General features: G+C 40.5%; 1 protein-coding gene across 6 annotated transcripts; it reads right to left on the bottom strand.

The window, feature by feature from the left end:
- Nucleotides 1-72: 72 nt before the first annotated feature.
- On the bottom strand, nt 73-25,092 carry LOC143903389 (choline transporter-like protein 1). Of its 6 annotated transcripts, none has more exons than XM_077416937.1 (17): nt 24,168-25,092; nt 5,920-6,068; nt 5,402-5,515; nt 5,178-5,326; nt 4,711-4,788; nt 4,514-4,604; nt 3,825-3,888; nt 3,378-3,486; nt 3,131-3,239; nt 2,922-3,041; nt 2,711-2,836; nt 2,263-2,369; nt 1,692-1,948; nt 1,376-1,548; nt 1,213-1,305; nt 1,032-1,124; nt 73-939 (listed from the first exon to the last, which is right to left on the bottom strand). In XM_077416937.1, the coding sequence occupies exons 1-17, from the start codon at nt 24,187-24,189 to the stop codon at nt 880-882; spliced, it is 1,914 nt and encodes a 637-aa protein (XP_077273063.1). In that variant the 5' UTR covers nt 24,190-25,092; the 3' UTR covers nt 73-879. The 6 variants fall into 6 exon arrangements, with proteins under 6 accessions (XP_077273063.1, XP_077273064.1, XP_077273061.1 ...); XM_077416938.1 differs by lacking the exon at nt 24,168-25,092 and adding an exon at nt 15,606-16,108; XM_077416935.1 differs by lacking the exon at nt 24,168-25,092 and adding an exon at nt 14,921-15,093.
- Nucleotides 25,093-27,306: the final 2,214 nt, after the last annotated feature.

Below are 27,306 nucleotides of genomic sequence, written 5' to 3' on the forward strand. Positions count from 1 at the left end.
TTCAATATTATATTTCCCGCCATCCCATCTTTTCCGAAAAAGGATAAAAAGAAGTAAGCGTCACGTCAGTAATTAGGCTTATGTCATAAACTTTTTTATTTGTGAGTTTTGTCCGTTGATGACGTACAATATAATATTAATATCATACATATTTCGCTTCCGAAATAGTACAGCTATATCATTAGTATCAGAGCAGTTATAATCTTACACGGCATTTGTATCAAAATGAAAACTTTATCCGTCGTAGGCACTTTATAAAAAAAGAAATATTTACAGTGACAGAGAACGGGTACAATCGTAACGATATAACTTTTATAAACTTATACTCTAGAATCGGCGTCTTATAAATTAATATGTTCCTTAATCACTTCTGTCGAAGAGTTACACGTGTAACGTGTCGAAGAATACGCGTCGTAAGTTGAGGCTGTGAAATCAGCGTATTCGCAACAATTGTGGCGGGCGTCACATCTATCTCGGCTAAGTTTATGTAGAAAAGCTATTTTATCATATAAAAAAATATTTTTAGAAATAGGAACTTCGAAAATAGAATGATTCGTAACATTCCTCGTAATGTAGTCAGTCCGTCGGATTGATCGAAACAATCGATTGTGCGCATTATCTTGCATCGATGTGGAACGACTTTGATAACTGTTGCATGTTCAGAAGACAGCTTGTGCGTATGGGAAAAGAAGCTATTTCTGTTTCCTTTTCACAATTTCACAATTATCTCCCGAAGATGTATACATTAAAAGAACATACAGTAACATTCTATCCTGCGTATGTTCTACACCGATCGTTACACTGGCCAAAAATTGAAAAATTTTCGAAACAATCCACAATGCATTCTTTAAAAAAAAAAAATCTAATGCTTAACGCTTGTTATGTGGCACCTTGTTGTTCCAGCTGCCTCAAAGCTTTCTTGCTGTTCTCCACGAATTCCTGAATAAGAGAACGAGATTTTTTTCACAATTCTTTTTCTATGATGGTTAAGAAATGATAATATTAATGCGCCTATTACAGCTAATACGAACCATCAAACCGCGGCTCATGAAATAAGGTCGGTTGATGCCGTCATTTTTCTCGCAGTCCTCGCAGAAGCATATAAATATCGTGTCGATGATCATCTGTGACAAATTATCATTTTTATAGAAATTATGTTATTTATTTAATTCGAACATATTCACTAGATTTCTTACTTTATATGTCACTCACCTCGTAGATGGATATGAAGCAATGCGCGACCAGGAATGCGATTATCCCCGCGAGAGTGATTGGTATCCAAGGATGATTAAGACCTTCTTTCTTCTGCAAAGGGGTAAAACTAAAGTGCTTAGTAAAGCCCTTGAAATATAAAAATATGGTAAAATTAATTTACCTGTACCTGCATCAAATAAATCCCCGAAACAACCGTAAGAGTGACGACGAGGACTTTACCCAGAAACAGTACGAAGTCACCGACGCTGTTAATCGCCGCTACTCGCAAAATGTTGCTGGACAAGACTTGGAACGCTTTCTTTCCGCCTGTGCAAAAGTTGCATCCGTATATGGCTGAAAAAAAACCATCAGTTTTTTTAATACATCGATCAATGAAAAAATTTTTTTTATTTTTTCTTTTACAATTATTATAGATCATATTATTCAAGAAACAGACTTTCAGTATTAATGAAGGATTCAGGATTGATGAAGGATACCTGTCTCGATGTAAGCATTCCTAGTGAGGAATTTTAGAGCACACTCGAAACACCAGAGACAACACTGGCAACACCATAGTATTCCTTTCACGAAAGCGTTGTCGTATTGTTTCAGATGATTTTGGACGAAGGAGATCATGGCTCTGATCACTCGAACAATGCCTATTATCAAAGCCCCGAAAGCCACGGTCCCCATATGATATCTTATAAGATATCCGAAACCTTTCGCCACTGGTAAAGAAAGACGTCTTTTGTCCCTGTTAAAATGGCAAAAGTGCATTACAGTGCATTTCCCCCTGTATAAAATTTATGCAATATAAAAGCATAATCTACATTGGACATCGTGTATATATATATATATATATATATATATATATATACACACACACAGAAGACCATTAATAGGAAATTTAATAATACTTCATAAAAAATTTCCAAATCCGTATGTTAGCAGATATCACAACTAAAAAATATTTATTTTATTTTTTTATACATAACTAGAAATAATCGACTTTTAGCCGCGCTATTTGCTCTTCCACTTAATTTTTTATATATCTACTAAAAATCTCACCTCGTAAAGAACCATCGGGCAACAGCGCAAGCGACGACCATATGCTGGCAACCCAAATAGAATTCACACGCCACGAAGAACAAAAACAGATTGTACCACCTTGTTGCCTAAATTAATTCCATTTGTTATATAAGACGCGGTCATTCCATTTATTATATAAAGAGAAATATAACTTAATAAATAAATTAAAATAAATAATAATTAATACGTGTATAATACAGAATAAATAAGTATTAACATTTTCGATTTTCGATATTGGGCATATCTTACGCCTGATAACAATTTTTATGAATTTTGTAATTTAAAAGCATAAACGTAAAATATATAAAATTCCCAAAAATTATTATTAGGTACAAGATCCCGTTCGATAACGGAAAATGTGAATATTTATTTGTTCTAAGAAACATAATCCTTATTACAGTCGATAAAGAAATATATGCTAACGTACAATGAGCAATCCATCCTTCTTGAAACGAATGTGACTTTTCTTATTCAAATAAATGTCACCGGCACTCTCGATCCATAACATACAGTAGATCCACGCTACTACCGTGAACCCGATCAGCAAATACGTCTAAAAACAGAGAATTTCCATGTTCGCGAGACCAGCTCGATATAAAGTGAACCGGATTCGTATAATTGAAACGAGATATGCTCACATAAATCGGCTGAAACAGCAATGCCGGCATCGAATACACGGCTTTACCCGCCTCCCGGAAAAGGTGCATGACCAGCTCGATTCTCTTTCTCATCACCAGAATCACCAGAAGCACGATGACCTGCGGCATGTATATGGATATATGTATTGTATATGTATATTCGCAAAAATTTGCGCGAACATAACGCCAGATATAGCGATTTTCCTTACAGCAACGACCGACATAATAATAGCGTAGATCAAGTAAGGCTCCACGCTGGAATCCTCCGGGTCAATTTCACCCTTATCCGTGCTCTTCTTCTCGCGATACCACGCTAGCCTATGCATAAAAGATTAAGCTTGATTTAAATAAATAATAGATAGATATTCTGGGAATTTTTAGATTGAAAAATTTTTAAGATGTGAGATTTTCACTACATCGTTTTAATTTTTGAAAAGTTGAGATAATTCCCTTTACCAGAGATACGTTGTGCCGCCGATGCAAGCCAAAACTACGCCGATCAATACGACATAAATGACATATTGTACCATATAGCGGAAGGCCACCAGGATACCGAGAGAAAGTGCTGAAAAATCGTCGGTCGCAATCAATCACTCAAAGTCTCTGTTTTGTGTCGCTCAGAGATAGAAGTGATATAAGAATTTAACACCGAAATTTAATGTGCGAAAATCATATTTCCGATAAGATGAAAAAATTCTACTGCTAAAAAAATACTATTTAAAATTTTGCAAATTTCTGTATTGCGCAAATTGCTTGGAATATCAACTTTAATGAAATGCAGGAGATTTCATATATATAAAGAGAAATTATATCTATATATAGAGAGAAAGAGCGATAAATTGGAAGCTGTGAATGATGACAATTCTAGAATATCATATGCTGTATTTTTTCTGGAATACCTACCTAAAGCTATGAGCAAAAGGTAAATCAATTCGCGCCATGCGATTCCCAGATCAGTAACTGCGTCCTGAAATAATGATACATTATCGAATACTTATTGATTGCTTATTTGGACTAATTAAGGAGATACACCGCGCATATGTTACTTGCAGTTTTGTTTATTGATTAAATTAATTGATCTAAACTGATGTATTTTAGTCGGCGTATCATGACGAAACATTATATAAAAATAACTAAGTTTTAAAAAAGAAATTTGAGATAATTTGATTTGAGGCTTAATTGAAAATATAACATTATCGGGTTATATATATAGATATATATATAAAATGTTCAAATTAAAAGACTATTTTCAAGTCATTTTTAAAATAAAGCTTGCCCGGATAAATGCACCGACACATGACATTTCTTCCTGGAATGGATATATTATCTCTTATTTTTTACTCGATAATGTCATAAAGATTAGATTTTTACCATGAGAAGAAGGAATAAGATAATGTGATATTCCCAGAAATTGGATTTTTTTTAATTAATGTAATCAGAAATATATATATAACAGATATTAACAGAGAAAATAAAAATATCAAATCGTGCACATATTTTTAAACTCAAAACCGGTTTCTAGCAAAATAAAAGGCTGGAGATTTCTGCATAAGTGACAATCTCGAGAAATGGTCTCACAATCAATCACTTACATTGTAAAAGCTGTCCAAACGAAGGGCCCTTATTATAGAGTTAACAGTTTCTGTCACCTTCTTGTGTATACAACGATTCAGGATTAATCTCCTGCGAGACAGAAAAGCGAAAATTAACGTTAGAAAAAACGATCGAGCTTGCATTTGGTGCATGAAACCTTCTGCGACGAGATATAATGAGTCACAATTTTACTAACTTGTTTTCGTCCACTGTACAATTTGCCACGCACCTACGTTGCTTCACTCCATTGGCTTCAATATCAATCTCAAGATACCTAATACACACAGAATATAAGTTGTCAATGAAGGTAACAATCAATGCGATCAATTATTATATGACCTTTCGCTATAATAGTGCAGCAAATATCAAATCAACGATTATACGTTTAATATTACTATATTATTTATTTTTGGATATTTTATCCGTTTTGTTGTTCTTAAGCTGCATTTATTTTTTCAAATAGGTCCTGCTATAGCGTAAACTTTGATTCTTATTTCATTAATTTGCTGATAAATTTACTTAATTAATTAATTAAATTTTTTCTTAAAAAAATAAATTATATGTTTTTTTAGCACAAACCTCAGTTCTAATAGATCAGTTGTACGATCAAATCGCGGAGAAATTTTATTTCCAATTAGTACAAATACTTCAGAGTGCACTCACGGTTTTCTGGTATGATCGGCACCCTTGCACGCGAATTTCGGGTCGCTTTCGTGCGAGGTTACGCGGCCGCAGACGTTTCCGCAATCATCGATTCCATTTATCACGCGGTAAATGTCACCCTTCTTCACCACATTTGTCATCATGAAGATCTATACGCACAAATTGTAGAATGCTTAGCGAACATATTAGCGTTATGATATGGATGAAAAAGCAACATCACTTACGGAACCACCCGCCAAAACGAGTACGACGATTATAGCCAGAAAATCGGTGCATGATCGGTCCTTGACGAATATCTGATCCGAATAATTCGACGGCGAGCCTTGACTATCAGGTGTCTAGAAAAGAAAAATTAAAAACTGTAAATTAAAAAAACCGTTAAAATAAACCAACACCGAAGTCAGCGATAAATATAATAGGATTTGTAAATAGATTTTATTCTATTTACAAATAAAAATTTTAAGAACGCAAGAGCTTATAAAGAAATGAAAGCGTACTGGTACTACTGGTCAAAATATAGCCGCAAATCAATTCTTTGTCACGGAACAAAATCAGGTTGGACTGATTTAACGAATAAAAACTAGTCATGAGAATTCATTGGGGAAGTTCGAGTTGCGTGTTCGAGAAACATAGACGTTTTATGCTTCTCGGTGGATGCGTGACGTTCTTGTTATATTTTTAACGAACACTCTACAATCATAAATATCACTTTTTAACAAGCGTATATAGAGAAAACGTTTACCGTGGGTTCCACTTTGGACGAAGGCTCGTCCGCACAACCGCAGCAACCCATCTCTTGACTCGCCGGGGCGACTGGCTCCTCCAAACGTTCGTTCTCGTCTTCCTTCTGGTCGCCTCTCGACAAGTCTACCGCTTCCGAACTCGCGCCAGCTTCGAGAACAACAAGTCGGGAGATACCATTATCAATTTGCTACCGCTACGGCATTTTTATCGAATCCACGAAAATGATATCAACATCGCGTAACACTGCTTGCAACACGTGCGATAAATACATGGCAGCGAGAGCGACATAATCTGTGCTTTTCGTGCGTGGTGCTCGTGATTTTATCAAGTTCCGAGTTCCAATATATACATATTAAAATACTTCAAGTTTTCAAGCTAAATTAAAAATAGCGTCGCGTAATATCTTTCCGAGACCTGTTGAAGCGAAGATACCGATCGTTCTATTGAGTCCAAGATTCGAAGAAAATTGAAAGTGATATAAATTTTCAAAATTTACGATTTATCTACAACGGTCGAAGACTTACATAATTCTGAATGCAGTTTGACTCGTGCATAAAATATGTTAAAATACACGATAATTTTGATGTGAATGCAATTCGATGGCGATCATTATTTTCCGGGACACGTTCCTTGAACGAAACCTGGGTCACGTCGATATCGATCGATTAATACACCCGGGAAGTTGCATGCTTGGATACCGTTGTCGCAACGCTGATCAGAATCACGCATCATCCATGCGGTAACACACGCGAAACATAATTACGATTGTTCAGAAGTAGAACTTCAGAAGATTGATTGAAGTACGTTGAGTTTTCTAATGAATTCGTGAGAGACGAATATACTTTAACGATTAATTTTCTGATCAAATTATGAAATAATAAATAGAAACAATAAATAAAAATAATAAATAGAAATAATAAACAGAAATATGCGACACTTGAATAACATTTCTAATGAGTACCACATTCTATGTTCCAAGCTAAATAGTTGACATTAATAGTATTATCTGGTAATTGGCATCTTTACGAGCCATAAATTTATTAGTTACACATTATATTACACGGACAGATATTCTGTAGCGAAGTGACGTGTGAGATTTATTTAGCGCAAAACAGCTTTCGCTAATGCTAATAGAAAATCTATCACAATTACTAAAGATATACACACTGCGTAAAAGTCACACGAATATATATTGAGTGCAGTAGGTTAATGTTACTTCCGTGTTTCAGTCACGAAAGAAACACGAGAAAAGTTTTTTGCCAGGCAACACGAAGGCGAAAGAGAGGCTTTAGTTACGGTGTTAGCGGCGTGGTGACACCGTTGAATGACAGTCGTGGATACGGCTATTGCCTCTCGAAGACATTACAATTATACGTCATTACTTCCTGCCTTTGTAATAATCGCTAATCTATCTCGTTCGAAATATTTGAGGTGAAATCATCGATGTGTTAATATATATGTCGAGACATATGTAATATCCTTCTCGTTAAAGTACGCCACAATACTTTTATTAAATGTATATTGGATTTTTATGTTATATATATTAAATGTTAGATTATTATTTTTACTTACATATCCTGCAGGATGTTTCAGGTCAGGTCAATGAAACTTCAGGGTCTTACGGGAAATTGAATTTGGAACAAAAAAGTTCCTATATAAACATGGGTTCAGAAATGCTTTGTTAAAAAGTTATAGCTAATATAAACTTCGAAAAATCACGTTTTTATGATGATTTTTAAAAATAACTTGAGAACCATTCATTATAATCATTTGAAAAACACCTGTCAACACTAGAGACAACTTAATAAACAGAATAACGGATGCATCTCTTCAAATAAATTAACAGAGGAACACACTTGTATAATGATGCAGTAATTCAATATTGAGTAGATGCCAAAAATGCATTAATGAAAAGGGCTATCATGTTGAACATATTTGATAATTTGGTTGAACATTATTTTTCTTTTACTTTTAATAAAATTATTGTTCTGAATAGTCTCATTAATGTAATCTTTATGTTTAGAGGACCTTGTTTGTTCTAAATTTAATTTCCTATAATACCTTGAAGGTTCATTAATCCTACATGGAACACCTAGTATACGATAAAAAGGCATATATGTCAGATATATTCAGTTTATTTTATTATTCTGAGAAGAAGAGTTAGGCAGTGGGTTAGAGTAACTCTCTTATTCTTATAAAAATTAAAATGCTATGAAATCTTCAAAGAACAAAAGATGATCAAGGCTCAACTTGTGGGCTGTTTGGATGAAGAATATATAATATAAATATATATATGTGTGTGTGTGTGTGTGAATATGTTAAGATATAAAATTAATATAATATATATCTGTATACCTTAGAAAAACAAAGAATCATATTTTTATTAATATAAATTTAGAGAAAACAGGATTTAAAGTTTTAAATATAAAAAAATGGTATATTTCTTTAGGTATAAAATAAAAATAGCAATATAATTTATCGAATTTTTAATTAAGTAATTTAACTGGCATGTTTAATAGTATAACTGTCAATAACACGCTGCACCTGACCAACATTTTACCTCTAAAGTTTCCAATACAACTTTCTAAACATCGTGTCTTAAGAACTTAGTAATAATGAACACAAGATCCTTTGCCATTATACAATTAAACTCCTGGTAAATTGGAAAAAGTATATTAACTCTACTCTGACAAAAACTGGAAACACGATTCTTTTCCTCTAAGGTACAGATATATACTATATATTAATTTATTATTCTTTCCGCGAAAGAGATTCATTAATTCTTTTGTGTCGATTTTTTACTGCTTTTATATGTTCTCTATACTACTTCATATAACAATCGCGTGAAAGTTACATCCCGCTATGGCTATATCGTTGAATTAATAATCGCCGACAAGATGTCATGCATCAATCAAAAATCGACGCGACCGAAATTAAACTTTAATCCGGGCCGCGATAATCAAATTGCCCTCTCCCGCGCGCGCGCGCGCGTGTGTGTGTGTGTGTACCGTGTCGCAGGAAATACTCGTTAGAACGTAAGACGGATTAATGTTTCCCCGACCCGGTCGATAGCGAATAAGTCAGCGCATCGCTCTGTGCAAAACATACTGTTCGTAAACTTCGTTCGCGCGAATTAAACACGATAACGTCTAATCGTCACAAACAACACCATACAACGTATATTTCGCAATGCGATTAATCAACGGTTGATTATCCCTATCGCAATGATAAATTCAATTTACATAAAAATTATATCGCGTAATTGTAAGTGTATAATTATTTTCTATTATTTTACAATATTCTCAAATTTCTGTTGCGTGTACGCAACGTAAGATGAACGTTTTTCCGTGCGAATGTGCGTATAGTGCGGTCGGACTCTGCTAGCCCGGCTATTCTGGATTCCGGAATAACTTTTTCCGAGAAAACGCGCGGGCTGGTTCATCGACTACCGGTCATCGCTTCTTGCGCGCGGCGGCGGCGGCCCGTAAGTGCAAGAAGCTGTAAATGTTTACGGTGCAAATCAGCGTAATCCGGTATGGGACACATTTCGGGTTTGCAGCCTCGGACGCTCTTCTATTTGACTTAGGTTTAACCAAGGGATTTCAGCTAATATTAGTACGCGCAGCTTGTCGCGCGTATTACATATACGGTTTGCCAACAGTACACCGCTATCTTACGCGTCTCTCAATGGAATTACGCTGTGTGTGTGTGTGTGTGTGTGTGTGCGCGCGCACTCGCGAGAACCTACGGTAATCAAAGAGCACACCGATAAAGGTAATCTCGCCGTCGCGCCGTTAGCCGTCGGCATCGCAAATTATTTTCGCGCTGGTGGCCTGCCAGGGCCCTGGGTTCTATTTTCGCGTATCCAAAGGCATCGCCCGTAGATTTCAACGGAGTTCCCGTAAAGTTATGAAAGACGTATTTCTCGGAAAACTTACGGGCATCAAGCGGCGGTATACCCTTTCAATGAAACTTGAGTGAAAAGACGCTCGAGAGAGAGAGAGAGTTCTGTACGCATTCCGTGGAAAAATTCCGAGGCACAAAGTTGCGGATTTTTCTTGCGGATCAACCGGCGGCGCGGCGCTTCTTACCGGCCGGTGAGCTGGATTGCTGGGATACATAATCTCGTTTGCTCCGCCAGCACGAGTAACACCGTGGGACGAAAGATGCATGCGAAAGTAAAAGGGAAAGAGAGAGAAAGGGGCTTAAACCTTACATCGAACACAACGTATATCGCATCGTCATTCTCGTCACAAATCTTTCGCACGCTCGCGATGAAAATCGCACGGAACAATAAGAAAAATAACTAAACGACGAGTTAGAACGATCCTTGTGCTAATTATACACTCGAGGAATTAAGAAGAATCGTGAGTCACGCTTAAACACGTCCGGCGTGAACACGGTTTAACGTCACAACACATTCACACCACTCACATAATAATTACACGTTTTGTTCCATCTACCGTTATTATTATTTTATATCACATCTATCTCTGCGTGTCACTTAAATAATTATTTATTTAACACCATTTATCAAATATATATATATAATTATAGGTTCGTGAAAAGTAATGAAGCTTGCGTTGAATAAATTTAGTTCACATTATGAATTAAAAAAAAATTCTTCAGTCTACAACGTCTACACCGATAATCGTTATCGCACCTTCTCTCGTTGCATGGATTGGATCAACTGTCACAAAAGAAACCGGCTACAATCGACGCGCTCGGTCCACATGGAATGAAGGCGTCTCTTATACTTGTGCACAATTCGTCCCGCTCAGTTTCGCCCCCTCTCCAGCCTCGGTTCCTCTCCTCCGATGACAAACTTACCGAACGATATCATTACACAACCAAGTCTAACGATAATCATAATAATGCATTATCTGGCAACGTCGCTATTGAAACACTGATAATTCGACTTGGAGATATCCACGAGTTGCATCTCTGTAATATTCTCGAAATGTTCCGTAAACTCGACGTTACGTGGCCTTGTCTTCTTCGCGTTCGAAACTAGGCATCACCAAATAGTACGTGCAAAAGTTTTGCGTAAGATCGAGAAACATATAAGAAGGTCGTACAGTCTTAAATTCACTGAAGAAAGGAAGAATAGCTTCGAATTGTTTAAGCAACGTGCGATGATTACCGATGATGGACGAATATTGAGGTGGAACGCACTCGAAATGCTTAAATTCGGATAATAAATTTCAGATAAAAGAATACCTAGACTCTCTCCGAGTTTCCATGGACCAAGGGAACATCTGGACGAGACCTTTCGCGAGAAATACCGAACAGAACCGAAAAGGCCCGATTTTCCCTCGCGGCCCCACTTTGTTCCTCATCTCGTCACTCATCCCTGTCCGAATTGACAAAGCATTCCAGGTATATTTTTAGCTTCCAATATCTGGGGACTTGGACTTGTGGTCTCCGAAGTTTAATATATTATTATAAAACTGTGCGTTTTTGTGTATAAAACTGTGCAATTGTTGAATCTATATGTACAGTAAGGTGCAGTATTAGGAAAGGATAGTAAGGAAAGGTTGGAAAAACTTTGGAATGATAAATTGGACACCACCAAAGCGGAGGTATTGCTAAAAGTTGTTAGGGAAAGGGATGCGAAAGAAAAAGAAGATAGATATAGGAAGTCAATAGGTTGTGAGAGAGGCTGTGAGATAAGTAGTTAGTGCAATAAGATTCAATAAGAATCGAGGCCCGTGCGTGTGTGTGTATGCTTTGTTAAATAGGTTTAATAAATAAATAGGTAAAATATCAAATATTAAATGTGCCATAATTTGTAATCTTTAATTTTGTAAAGTTGTAAATTTTAATAGGTTATTAGGTATTTAGGAGCATGAGGAGAAGTGTGTGTGTGTGTGTGAATTGAATAGGGAAATGATTGTGAACCAAGTCCACTTTCTGGCTGTTATGCTAAAGTTAATAAACTATATATGTACAGTAAGGTGCGTTAATTCGATGGGTCATAGAATTCTGATTTATTAGCCGCTGGGTGTTTAATAATTATTAAAGTGCATTATTAAAAAGTCAGAATTCTATGATCCATCGAATTAATGCACCTTACCGTACGTGCTAAGTATGTAATATATCGTAATACTGCCGTGGTCCATTACGTTTTCTTAGCCGCTACACGAGGTCGTCGCTAATCTCGTTATGGTTACGCAACTTCTGGCGACTAACGCAAACCCGTCGTTATCTTATGTGATGGAAATCGTTTAGAGGATAGAGATGCGAGTTGACAGATGGTACCTACGTCGATCGCCAAGCTGTTACAGCTTCACAAATCTCTTTTAATTTTTTTCTTTATGATTTACGGGCAGGACCGGGATGATCAACGCGTTCGTTGGATATCAAGGTCAATACCGGTTTCCGTATTAATCTTCATTAATCTTATCGCAGCTTTCATAACGAACCATCTCAATGAAATAATAACGCCCGACCACACGTCCACGGAATTCTCGTGTGTAGGTGCAAAATTATCGCTCCCGGAATTGCGCAAGAAACTCGTTTGCCGAGTAACGATATATTAGGCTTAAAAGTTAAATCGCCCTGCAGCCATGTATAACACTTCGAAATGGAGCAAATAATATCAAATAATCAGGCCGATCAATTTTCGTGCATAAAGATCTAATTTATCTGAATACTGTTAATTTCGTAACGTATTTAGGTGATAGTTAATAAACTCGATAATGAAGATATATTTAATAATCGATTTATCAATATTCACCGGCGATAAGGAGATAAAAGGTACATTCTCTTCGTTGAACTATAATTATATATTTTACTTTTATCTAAATAATAATTCATTTAAATTTACTCGTGTGAAATCATTTTCAACTAAACAGCTTAAAAAATATTCTCACTGCTCTCTCTCTCTCTTTTAAGCTGTCAGCTCTTTCTTAATATTTTCCAAGAAATGTATTTTATTAAAAGCGTATGTTCGAAGATAATCTCTGCCTTACTCCGCATCAAGCTTAACCTCGACAGATAACAGAAGTAATAGCGTTATACAAGGATTATAGCAACGTAAACGGATGTAGGTCGGTATACCTTGATGAGGATTTCCCCCGGCGTCATTCACGCATTATGATAATCCTATGTTCTTCGTTCTTCAATTATTCATGAAACTCGCTCCGACTTTCCTGATGCTTAGGCTTCCCTTCGCGGAAACAGATATCCAGTGCTTTCAAGTCATAACTCGAAACGCTCGTACGCGTTTCTGGATTTTTGGACAACGGATATTCTCGCGTACAATATCCTCGTCGTACGAACTCACGTAACCCTTAGGTCGCGATCGATGCACTATCAACACAATTGTCTGAAGATAGGCCTGCAGCACGCGTTTGCATTTGCTCGATTTAACATGTGCGTCTACCGTACTCTTTTTTTCCCACAAGGATATAAAAAAAGCAACAATTTTATCCAGCAACATGTGCGCAACCATCTAGACATTAAAATCCTGTGAGAGTCGCGGTGGGAGATTATATTACATTTTACGTAACGCCGCGTTTTATGTTATTTATTCATACTAAAAAAAAAAAAAATTAGCAATTCATATTAAATTAATAACGAACCGTCTGGAAATTAGCGGATTTTGTGTGGCGAACAAGATTGCGAAATAGGAGAATAAGATTATTGCGCGTGCGCGAGCAACGAGGAAATATGAAGATTAAAAACTACGAAAATCGAAGTGAGATATGCTCTGTTTCCGTCCAAGGTTCTTTGTTCGCTCGTACGATTCACCGACCTTCGGGGAATTCAACGCATTGTCTGCAGCGCGTTCATCGAGTGCGGTATAGGCTCTGATTAAAATGCAGGCTGGGTAACAATTCGTATATACTCCAGGTTTATGCGAGAATGTTTGTGCAACGTAAAACGCGCGCTAACCGAAATTAGTATACGCGTACACGATTGATCGGTGTAATAAGTTACACGATTTTGCATGCGATTATATTAGCTCTCGCGAGCGAAGTTAAAATCCGGATGTAAAGCACGTTCAAAGATAGAGCGAGGCATTACCGTTATTCTTGACACAACTGTCAGATGTAATTCTGAAAATTACGATTTCGCTTATCTCGATTTTGGATTATTTATCAATGGTCTATACAAAATTGGATCGGCGCTAAAATGGTTCTTTCAATATCAACGCGACGCAGAAAACGCTGTTAATAAGTTTATTCCCGTATCTTTCGATTTTTCGTAATTGAATATGCCGCGACACATTTGTCATTGCTAGCGTATCGCCTCATTCATCTTACATCACTCACGTGCATCCAAGGACCCGCGCGTACATGTGCACCTGCGCGCCGTAATCCGCACCTGCGTATGCGAAAACAATACAAAAAGTCCGTCCAACGATATTCCCTCGATAACTCCTCGAAAGTGTATGAAACGTCTTGTTAAGGCTCTATAAAAGTGAGTATTCTCGTTCCGCCATTTTGGATCCAGTCATCTGTGAAAACATAACCTTTTCGTAAACGTCAATACGCTTTTCGGTCTCGCGATTAATGTAAAAATTTAGCTGAAATATCGATTCTGTAAAATTGAAACCGAAACTGAGAATACGAGACCGAAAAGGCGTATTGACATTTACGAAAAGATTATGTTTTCACATATGATTGGATCCAAAATGGCGGAACGAGAATACCTACTTTTTTAGAGCTCTAGTCTTGTCCGTCAAAACAAAAACAAAACAAAAGAAGAATCTTTAGAATTATCAATATTCATCGCTAAGTGTGCGATAAATTATCAAACCAACGCTGACAAACATCGAAGAATTATATCAACACTATAGAAATAACGTAGAATCAACAACAAATTCCGCGCGCGCGTTGTCGATAAATATTGACAATGTGGGTCACATTTTCGCATATCACGATAAAATGGCTGAACAAAACTTTCGCGGGGTCTCTCGCCTGGTCTCGCCGACGTGAACCGGACAACAATAAATATTTAGAAATTAACATCCATTTATCAAACATACGTACCGACGATGAACAATCGGGAAAATAAACTCCGGACATTTGCGCGGACTTTTAAAAGCGACGATCGCCAATTTGCGAAGAGCATCGCCAAAACACCGCGGGGCCTGCATTCGCGTGGTGCGTTCGCAGAGAACCGGAAGATCCTTCCATCGCCGCACGCAAACGGCGTCAAGACGCGTTACGATCTTGCCGTAACGATCTCGTGACACACCTGTGTGGGCGCAGCTCGGAACGGACGAGAGGGGAAAAAGAGCCGCGCGCGGTTCGCATACTTAATAAGCGTGAAAACGACAACGATACCGAACGAACGTTACTCGAGATCGACGGCGCGGCGATTCTCGACGAAAGTTATATATACGAGACTGAGCCATATGCCGTTCTGAGTCACACCCGAGAGAGAAACCTGGCTAGGCTATATACCGATTAGATTAGAGCGCGAGGCATGGCGGCCGGTGTTAAACCGTTAGCATTCCAGCAAGAAGGCAAGCTCGCGCAAATCACGCCATTACCGTGCCACCACCTGAAGCGGATCGGTTCGCCATCGAGGTTTCGCCTCAAGGTTTTCGCCCGAGCATCCGCGGGTCGCGGTGATCTATGGACCTGCTCCGGCCACGTCGATCGGCCGCATCGGTTTATCGTTCGGTTTCTTCTCGCGCCGAAACCTCTCCTCTCCGGGTCGTCAACGTACCTCTCGATTCGGCTTTCTGGGTCGTCGATATCCTTCAGCGGAAGAAGAGCGAAGAGCCTCGTCCAGAACAACAAAGACGACGATGACAACGATACGCGGCACACACGCGACGCAGTTCAGTCTTGATGGAGAACGGAAAACCCGCGTGAATCGCCGAACGACACGGAGATCGTGACGTCCGACGACGTCCGTCGCTTCGTTTTTGTTGCGCCGCCCGACTCGCGGCTCGCAACACCGAGTCCGCGTCGTAGGTACTCGAGCTCGGGCACAATACTGACAGTCGCCGACTCGTGTGATTACCGAGCGGGGTCTGGAGAACAGGCTCTCTTGGCTGTGCCCGCCGGTTAACGATACTCCGTTGCAGTCCACGCTCCATTCGCCGTCCTCCTCTTTCACGTCCTCTTTCGCTCCTCTCGCCTCTCGCCCTCCTCCCATTTCTCTCGCGTGCCCCTCTTCCCCCTACCCTCTCTCTTTCTCGGTCTCTCGCTCTGTCTTTCCGAATCACTCTCTTTGTCGCGTTGCCTGTCCGTCACGCACGCACTCATTCTCTTGCCCGACTACTGACCTTTCTGTGCCTCTTTCTGCGTGCCTTCCACCACGCCTCGCTTCTCTCTCTTTAGCTCCGTCTGTCCTCCCCCGACGACGGCTGGATCTCTCTCTCACGGTATATCTCCTCCGATCGAGTCTACGAATTATCCGCGACGCGATGCTCGGAGCCCCGGCTCCATCAAGGTCCTCTCGCGTTAAACGTTAACGAGGCACGTACGCTAATCGTGGCGATAACTTCGTCAGCCAACTTGTCGGGGGCAATTTCGGGCACCGCGCGACACCGTATCAATCTCAACCGATCCGATGTAAACGTCTTATTGTATAACGCGCGCGGTTGGTTAATAGTTTTCATCGCAATTTTACGTCATAAAATTACGTAACGAATTCCGCAAACATTTTCTCTCTCTCTCTCTCTCTCTCTCTCTCTCTCTCTCTCTCTCTCTCTCTCTCTCTCTCTCTCTCTCTCTCTCTCTCTCTCTCTCTCTCTCTCTCTCTCTCTCTCCCCCCTCTCCCTCTCCCTCTCTCCCTTCCTCCCTCCCTCCCTCCCTCCCTCTCTTTCCTTTCCTCTTTTCTGTTGACAAATCTTGACAAGATGTGCGCCACTTTCGTGCCGTACGAGCACCATCTTCGCTGAATTACACTCTACAATTTTTAAGTGATTTGATAAGATCACGTGCAACGTTTCTTCAGAAGAAACTTACGTCCACTCCTCCCGGGCAAAAATTACAAAGAACTCGTAATTATGAAGCTTATACCGCCGAGAAAAATCGAGGCATTCTCTCTACCCTCGAGGATGTAAATATATTAGATAACAGAGAGATTTATCTTTCGGTTAATTTTATGTAGATATGCTGGGCGTTAATCGACTGGAAATTCAACTCGAGAAAGTTAAACGGCCGAACGTTCAATGTTGAACATTTTACAAATTGCTGTCGAACCATTTGATGCGCCGCGCCCGCGCCGTTTGATTTCCCGCGGAGGAAAAATCAATTTCCGAGAACTAGCCTCGCGGAACTCGTCATTAAAATTTTATAGCGCGCCGCCGGCATGCACGGTATATACGTTGTAATATCACGCATTAAATACATCGAATGTGTCAACCAGCTCTTTTTGATTTCTATGCGTTCCACGTGTGTACGGTCTACATGTCGACTACGTAAACATACATGATTGAAGTAACGAGAGGCGATTAGTAAAAAGCAGCAATCTATTATCAATGTTTTTCTGTTAATTTTGTTTACAATTTATGCGTTTGTCGCGAGACATTGTATCGCGATATACCTTCGCATGAATACGCGCTGCGCGTTATTCAGCGCAGCTGCGGCTTGAAATTGAGGCAGCCTGAATCCTGAATCCCTCCCCCCCCCCTTCGCGTCACCCTTTCGTCTAACATCAGTTAAACGAGACCGTCGTGTGCATTTCAGCAAAGCTCGCTCCGCGACGAGCAACTCTTTGCACGCTAATAAAACATAACGGGATTTAGTCGTCGGGTATACTCGAACTCGAGCTGCAAGAAACGCCGCGCCGTATCGTTGGCGGTTGGCGCGCCGGCGCGCCGCCGGCCCAAAGCCTTTGAGCGCGGGCGCACGGAATTGTCCGCGCAAAAGAAATGAAAAAAACGTCGGGCACCTTGCGAATATTTCAGAACGCGTAATTAGACCGCTGTCCCGCGAATGAACTCATCGAAAAACCGATTACCTCTTCAGGACCACCAAAAAATGACCGCGGTCTCCAGTATATCGCAATATTTCAAGCATCTCGGAAAAAAATTCTTTTAAAATGGTAAATTTTGCATCGACAGAGAAATTCCACTAATTTTAAGACACATGTTGAATCGATAACAATATAGGTATGGAGAGAGACAAGCATGTATGCGCTCGCACGCAATCAGCCTGTCCCGGCCTGTCCATATATATAATTTCTATCGGCTTTGCGCCCTCTCCCGAGTCCCGCGTCGTGGCCGATTACCTTACGGGACGACGCTCTTCCGTTTCGCTGGTCCGTTTCCGTCAGACCGGTTAGACAATACGCAGTCGCGATGGCCAGTTGAAAAATAGCGGTCGTTGCACCGTGAATTTTTTATACGGACGCGGACGAGCCAGCACGCGACATGTCGGGCGATGCGTTACGGATAACTCGTAATGTGTATACCGGTGAGCGTTGAATAATAGCTGCCTCGCGCGCGGTCAAGCCGGAGGAGCTTCGATTCCACAGCCGCGCGCGCCGCGAGACGCTCTCGTATATACCGTAATGCAATTTGTATTAGCAATGATATATCGGTAATTGCAACATCACAGAGCGCCGGGACAGCTCCGCTGCTCGCGTATTCGCGTATTCGCGACATCGCGAGTACAGGCGGCAGATATAGCCATGTCCAACTGTAACAACATTACCTTCCGTCATCGAACTGCGTCATTTATCGCCGGTTCTGCAATCGCGTTGCAATTATGAGGGATATTCGCTCTGTAAATAGACCGCTACCAGTTTGTATTTATGAAAAAGATCGCTAATTGGTATATAGGGTGATAAAACTTTTGCATCGTAATTTGCCTCTTTTTTTCTCTCTTTTTATAAATTTATGATATTACGCTGTTCAATTAAAAAAATGCACAAGAACGAGAATAATCGTTTCTTATCTTACAGTTTCTTGGACGTTGAATACGATCCCGTTTGTGTCAAATTGCTCTATCATCTATCGTCATAATTTTGACAAATTCGCAGTTTATAAAGTTGCAAAAATGGTTATTTTAGTGTATTTTGGCATATTATAACTATATGTGATAGAGAAGTTTTATTGCAATCAAAATTAAGTATGTTGTTAGGACTTTCCGCCCTTAAAAGAATTAAAAAGATATTGGTGATTATAAGTAGAGTCTATTGCGTCAAAGTTGCGACCATTAAGGATCTACGAAATATTCTTCACGTTATTCAAACTTAAGGGTTTTTCAGATAGCTGACTACTAATCTAATGTCAAAATTGATAAATTCAAACTAACAAAGCCAGTATGACTGGATACAAAAAAAAATAATCGAATTTTTACTTTTGATATTCGTCATATTGGCTCCGTCCATTTTGAATTTATCAATTTTTACATCAGATTAGCATTCAGCGACCTGAAAAACTCGTTAAGTTTGAATAACATAATTAAAGAATATTTCATAGAGCCTTAATAGTCTATGTAGGTCACAGCTTTGACGCAAGAGGCTCTACGTTAATCCTTGATATCTTTTTAGCTATAATCGACATACCACAAATTCCTTCTAATGATTGAAAGTCCTTAACAACATACTTAATTTTCATTGCAATAAAACTTCTCCGACACATCACACGTCATGTTTATAATATGCCCAAATATACTAAAATAGTCCTTTTTGCAGGTTTAACTGCAAATTTATTAAAGTTGTGACATGATAGAGCAATTTGGCAAACGAGATCGCATTCAGCGTTTAAATACCTATAAGAAATAATTAATCTCGTTCTTGTACTAAAAAAAAAGTAATTTCTTGTTGAATAGTGTTATTGTTTGTATTATTTATTTATATTATTTATTACAAATTAAATATTTGTCAATTCTATTTATTTATTGATACGCCGATAATTTTTGATATCTTGATAAGTAACGCACCGATAAGTAACGGATAACGAGTAAGTTTACACGTGGAAATAAAAAATACTAGTGCGAATGCAGTTTCGAGATGTGATATTGCTTAACTTTTAGAAAAGAGGCGCTAACTCAATATATCCTTTCCCACACCCAGGCGTTCTATAATTCATCGAAGAATACATTTTTCTGAGAGGCCCCTTCGCTCGGGGCCACCTGAATATTTATTTCCGAAACGTCGAGCCAAGTTTCTCGCCGTCAGTCAAGCTGGCAGAAATTGTTCTTGACGAACTCGCGGAACGAGCGTAACTTGCGTCCCCATGGATGCGGAATACGCCTCTGTCTCGAGAATCCGCGGTCCGTATTCATATTGCACATCTATACGATCCCGAATATATATATTTTGCGTATATTAATCTCGGATACATGTATGCAAGTGCATTTATGTTCCAAATGTGAATTCAGCTGGTCTCGTTTGTATGCATGATGCATTTACGTCTCGCACGGCGATCTCACCCCGTACCTTACCCCGTGATCACGTGCGACGTTAAGTTCGCGTTCACGTACGTACAGTAAGGTAAGAAGGTGGAGGAACGCCTGGAAAAGACGGGCGCTTCCCGTGTTCATCGAGCACCTTACCTAAAGACACGGCCAATCATGATAATTGACCGTAATTCGCTATTAGCCTTCGAAAATGCAATTAGACTCGCATGACCGCGTTTAGCGCTAAATGCGGCGTGGCCTAGGCGAACCCGAGTGACCCCGCGCCCGCGGTGTGTGTTCGCCAGATATACGAGGTCGTACCTGAGGCACGCACGCGTAACGGCTGCGGACGAGCACCCCGAAAACGACGTTAAAGCCAGCGCGGCATGCGATGTACGCGACGGCCGGCGCTGATATAGAGGCACCCATACGGACACGACGGTCGCGAGATAATTCACCACGAATGGGGGCCCCTGAAAAATTTAAGGCCGCATTAAATTAAGAGAGCGGTATGCCCGCGCGGCGTACGTCGCACCGTCTCGCGTTGCGCCCCCCCCCCGCCGGTTCTACAAACCCTGAAACTCCCGGCGAAACACGCCCATCCCGTGACGAATTAAGCCATTCAATTAGATCCGCGCGAAATACGCTCTTTCGGGATGCGCCACGCGAGTGTCGCGCCGTGGTAATGAAGACGCATAGACAACGTACGCTTCGTGCGCGCTCGTCGGACACGCTTCCATCTTCCGTCTCTCCATTCTTCCGCGCAGGTGCGCTCGATGACTCCGTCGCGACTGAAACTGATATCCTATATCTGTAAAGAATCGTATTTCCGTTATTGTAAATTTAAAGGAAACAGTCCAATGGGGAAATGATATATTTTTTAGATATAAAAGTAGCAATTTGATCTGTTGAGTTTTTGATAAAGCAATTTAACTGACACGCTTAATAGTACAACTGTCAATAACTGACCTAAGAAAAAACTGGAAATACGATTCTTTACCTCTAAGGTACGGGTATAGGCTAGAATAAAAATCGAAGTGGAAATTCTATTCACAATCTTATCTAGAAGTATCTAGAAGTGGAAATACTGAAAAAAGCGCACAATCTTTCGAGCATAGAGTCGTGTTGCATCTCTGATTTCTTATTTTAGACTTGTCCTATTTTAACTTATTATTCTTAAATCATATGCGCTCTTGTAGTACATGATGTATAATAACAGTCATACATAACTTTAAAAACATATATCTGGATAAAAATTATTTAATTAATTATCAATTATTCCTTACGTCCGTTTTTGAGGCTAGATATTGTTATCTATGTAAATATATACAGTACCGGTCAAAAGTACTGTATCGCTCATGGAAAGGGAAGTCGTTACTATAATGAAGAAAGACGTACATGCATAAACGTTATAAAATTTTATTTTACTACTGTTATTTATGCTATGCGCTGTTTTCATATTATCGTCGACAGTAATTGTTCAACGTCAATTAAATCATTAAGATCTTTGTTTTTTTTTTCTCGAAGTATTCCTATCAAAGCATAAAATATAACAGTACTAAAATAAAATAATATAACATTTATGTACGTCTTTCTTCGTTAAAGTAACGACTTCCTTTTCCATAAGCGATGCAATATTTTTGACCGGTACTGTTTACTCGTAATTGGAGTTTATATTATGGACAAGTTATTAAATCCTTTTTTACACGCGCGCGCCTATACGTCGTAGAAACAAAATACGTATTTTATGGAAATAATTCTAATTTGGCGAATATATATTAAATTGCGTATTTTAAATTTTATGAATATACACAATAATTCTAGAGTGTCAAATCTGTATTTTCCGTGTTGCACCGCGCGTCATATCTAGAATTTGCGCGTCGTCTGAAACGGAATTAACGTAATCTCGCGCGGACGCGTAACTTTCATTTCGAATGTAAACTTGCGCGTATCCCGCGTGTAATTTCAACGTCTGTAACGTGCGAAAACTTCGCGGATTGTTATTTTCCAGTTTTAGTGTGTGCGCCTTCCACGCGGAGAATACGCGTCGGGACTGTCGCGCCCGCGACGCCGCGTGCCGACATCGCGCATCGTAAAACATCGTATACGTTTCACTGTGACATTCGCGCGATGTAGTAGCCCGATCCCGCGATTAAATGACCATGCCCCCCGTTACCTCACCCGTCACCGATGGACACGGCATCGATATGTCGGGGAAAATTATCGACCTTCCGGTGACGCGCGCGTATATACGGCAAATAATTCCCCGCGACTGAAAGTCGACTGGTTTCGCAGAAACTGGCCGTTGCAGTGAAGGATCGCGCGTTATGCCCAAATCAGACTAGCGGCTCGCGGCCGCGACTGCGATTGCGATTTCACCTCTTGACCAATGAGAAAGAAGCTGCTGGCAATTCGGGCATTTCTCATTGGTCAAGAGGTGAAATCGCAATCGCAGTCGCGGCCGCGAGCCGCTAGTCTGATACGGGCTTAGTCCCCACCGAATTTTCTTTCGTTGCCGATATTCAACGTCGAGCTAAAGATGACGCGGCGGAAACTGGAGCGAGAAATCGTTGGTTATAAATGATATGTCGTCGCGATAAACGCTCGATCGTATTTCACGGCAGTTTCACATTTCTACATGAGTTTTGCGCTCGTATCATGTAAAATGCAGCTCGAAATGTCGCACGCTTTATTAGCTCGACATATATTTCGCGTGTACACAATAATTGAACGTAACTTATTCATACGGGCGGTGTTTACGGGCCGCGAGCTCGATGGTAATTCGTCGCTTTTGCGCCGTCGCGACCGGAAGATGATCGGAAATGAATATTCACGAGCTCTCTCTCGTTCGCGCGCGCGTGCGCGCGCGAGCGTCAGCTCGGCGATCGGCTTTCTGAGCGCCGCGCGTCCGCGAATCATCGGCGCTTATTTTTCTAGCGATATTTTTTCACCCCGGGAGAGCCGGGCGACCGCGGGACGCGGCATTATCGCAATTAATCAAACGCCGTATCGACCGACGAACGGTGCGAACGGACAAAGAGCGGTTGTGTCGCTGTCACCGCGCAAATTACGGCGCGATTATCTCCGGCTCGCGGCGAATTCGATTTGTTTGCGTTGGGAAACGAATGGTTATACCATCCGTTACGCCGATGCGCGGCGGATATATCGGGCGCGATATTTTTTTTCTCCCCCGGGCCCGTGTTCCTGGAAGGGCGTCGGCATTACCCGCGCCAGGTGGAACGGGCGTGCAGGTGATGGCGAGTCGCGAAATTAGGCTGGTTGCCTCGGCAATAAGCGAATTGCAATTTATCGAGAATATCGCTTCCTCGGTGCTCGCGCGCCACGCCGATGACCTGCTGCGGCCAATTTTCCTCGGCGCATGCGAGAGCAGAAGCGTAAATGTGACGAGAAACATACGAGGGACCTACATATAGGTGATAGTAGGTGCTTTCAACATGTTCGATCGTCTAACGTTGCGGTATTTTAACAAACAAGTTGGTATCGAATTTTCTTTCTTTGAGTATTTTATTTTCAGCCCAGTATATTTATGAAAACATTCGTAAATTATAATGTATGGTAGCTTCGACTGTTGGAGAAGCTTATATACAAGTGATCGAGATCGACGAAAATATATCTTGTTTCTTGAACGACTCATTACAAATTCACATTTTTTTTTCTTTTTTTTTTTAATAAATTAAGTTTCTGGAGAGTCGAAGAAGGTTGCGGTTTCTGAAAATAAATGTTGAATAATGCATCTGGCGCGCAGGGTTTTGCCATGCATTAGAAATTAGCGAATTTCGCGCGAATTTATTAACAGTGTCCAATTGCGCGGCGCGATGCACGTCTTGCAAATTCGCCGAGAGCCTCGAGGGAGGAGTCGGCAGGTGCCATGCGTACGCAAGCGGGCATGCATATCCCCGGGACTCACCCTCCTCCAACAGCGAGTCCATGACGGAATATCTGGCGGGCAGAGGTCCAACGAGGTCCGCGAAAATTTCTACAACGACGACGGACGGACGGACGCGGATATATATATATTTCGCGCTTCCGTTGGTCCGGCGCCAAAAATCAGCGCGACGTACGTTCGACGCTTCGAGATCGATGTACTCGTCGGTCGCGGTGCTCCAGATCTATCGTCGTCGCCGACTCAAAATACTCGAAAGCCTCGTTTTCTCGCGACCGCGGGTACTATTAGTCAAAGGTCAAAGTGGAAATACGCACGAGGAGAGAAGCAATCCCCACGATTCTCTCGATTATTATTATTGGATTCGCGGCGGCTGGGGTGGTATTCGCGGGATGGCACGCATTGCACCAACGCACGCACCACGTTTCACCCCCGGCACGCACTCGCGAGAGCGACGCGACGCCGGCGAAAAGCAATTTCCCTCGGAAGATCGGATACGGAATACATTACCCCGCATTAATGCCGCTTGCATTAAGATTGCCGGTTGCTGAAGTTCGTCTCCGTTTTACATCTCTGTGTATAGGGGAAGATGGTAATTCGCAATACGGACGAGCGCGAGGCGCAAAATTGCGTGCGTATTTCGATCGCGGTTGATATTAACCGCCGGATATCAGCGGGACGATCGACGAAGGTCGCGAACGGTCGTAGAGAAATTTAGCTCCCGTCGAATCCGTGCCAATCGCGATCAGATTATTTCCGAAATTCGCGGTAACGTTTTACGAAAGGGTTAAACTCGCGCACGAGAGCGTTGTATATACAACGCGACGGTGCTATGCCGGAGTCGTCGCCGTCGCGATTCTCAAGCGAGATTCTCGCAATTTTTTACTCGCGCCGGCACTCGACTCGCGTGGGAGACTCGCACGCGGCGCGAATTTTTCTTCTCGCCCAGCACCCCGAGGGAAGGATCGTGCCCGGACTGTACGTACGGCGACCCTCATCCTTTCTCGAATCCCCGACGCGACGCGACGCCGCCGCGCCGCTCCAGTTTTTCCCCGTCGCCAAGCAACGAAAACCCTCGTTCGTGTGCTGCGAGTACTCGTGTACTGGGTCGCGGTATCTCGCTCGCCGATATCCCTTCAGAGCGCCTGACGTATGCCCACACACCCACGGCCTGGCGCCATCGATTTGCCAGCCGCTCCTAGCCTCGTGGACCATATCCGAGGATCGAAAACGAGGCGGTTTTACTCCGTCGAGCATAATTTTCCCCAGGCGATAGATATACGGAAGAAAGGGTCTTGTGTATACTGTAGTATAGTAAATAATTAATGTAGTTACATAACAATATCAGCGATACTACAAGTGGATTTCGATCTACGGAAATGCGTTTGTTAGTGCCGAGCGCGACGCGTGCTTCTTTGTTTTATTACAGCTGTAAGATACCCTTCCCGCCTCAATTATAAAATTTACGCATCAACGAGGATTTATTATACATAACTTTAGTATTGAATTCTTTGCGCGTTATCGTTTTTCAGATTTAATTGTTTTTTTTTTTTTTAAGTTTGTTTATTCGATTCAAGTGATAGAAAATTACGAAAAAGTTTTCAAATTTTTCGGCGAGTAAACACAGAATGTGTTTTCTCGAATTTCTTCGTTATCGGATATTATATTTCCATAAAATCTTGAAAAATTGAAATTCTTCCGTGCTTCCAAGAAAAATACTGCGATGAACAATCACATTTACGGATCGTTACTGTCGCATTCTGCGAACACTTCAACGAGATCCTTATGAGATAAAAGAGGAGAATATTGAAGACTTTTGAAGTTATCTTGTCGTAACTGTCTTGACTAGATTTGCATACTCGCGAAGTCTTGTTGATGATAAATTCTCAAATAATTGTTTATTCTTGGGAAATTGTATTGTCGAAATATTATTCTGAAAATATCTAAATGAAATTTATAACACACTCCAAAGGGTTAATGCGAAACTCAATAACGCGAATGGTAAAAAAATAAACATTTAAAATGTTATAATTAAAAGAACTGTTAAAATATTAATACAAGATAATATTTTGAGAGATTCGTAAAAAAGAGATAAGAAGAAGCAAACTTGATATTTTAGGATACTAATCCAATTTGCCTGGCATACAGTTACAAACGTGCGGTGCACAAATATCAAAAATATTCTCGCGTCGGTTATATACATTTCGCATAACGGCACAGGGTAAACATTACAGCGTGCAATAATTGAGTTATCACATTAACGGCGTACACACATGGCGGGGCGCGGTCATGCATAAATAAATATAATAATCCGCAAAGCGGCGTTCCTCGATTCCGCCAGGCGAATTAACGCCCGCTTTTGTCGAATGATATTTTATTTATTGTTCACGGGAATTAGGCGTTTTCGCGGGCAGTCAACGGGTCGGCCCTCTTCTTTGCGTTCGTGCATTATTCAGACGACGGGGCATTGTTTTAAAGCCGATCCGAGTCGTTTAAAATGGATATAGGGATGTTTGCTCTAGCGTAGAAAACAAAGTTGCGCCGTTCACACACGCAGCGCGTCAATAAAATAACCGGTATGTAGTTACCAGTAACAATGAAATTTTGTTAACAAGAATAACTCTCTTAACGAGAATAACTGGTTTGCTCTCATATTGTTGTGCTTACTATTGTAATAAATATATTTTTATATTAATATATATATCAATATAAAAATATAAATAAATATATATAACACTGCGCCAGAAAGCAAACGATTATATTTATTTAGACGATGTTCTTCTCCGCGTGACATAACAAAAAATAAAATTAAAGAAACTATTGTTCAATAATTTTCAATTATTATCTTTATATATAAAATTCTAATATCTTTCCCAGATATTCTCTTCTTATGTTTTAACCTTATTTGATAGCATATTTTAATTCGAACGCGACTTTTACGGAAATATTGATTTCATGAAAATGAATGTCGATAAGCGCAAACTGCGCTCAAATATGATTTATGATGTTATCAACCGTTATTTGATGAATGGTATACGTACGCACAGACAGTAGAGTCTATTAATTTGCATGATGTAAAAAAAGATATTAGAGCATAACGGTTTGTGAATTGCGGCGAGATGTAAGAGATATAGAGGTCACATACAAAGAAACACAGTGACAA

Source organism: Temnothorax americanus, unplaced genomic scaffold, assembly GCF_048541705.1.
Source record: "Temnothorax americanus isolate GAGA-0224 unplaced genomic scaffold, ASM4854170v1 Scaffold46, whole genome shotgun sequence".
In the NCBI taxonomy this organism is placed as follows: domain Eukaryota; kingdom Metazoa; phylum Arthropoda; class Insecta; order Hymenoptera; family Formicidae; genus Temnothorax; species Temnothorax americanus.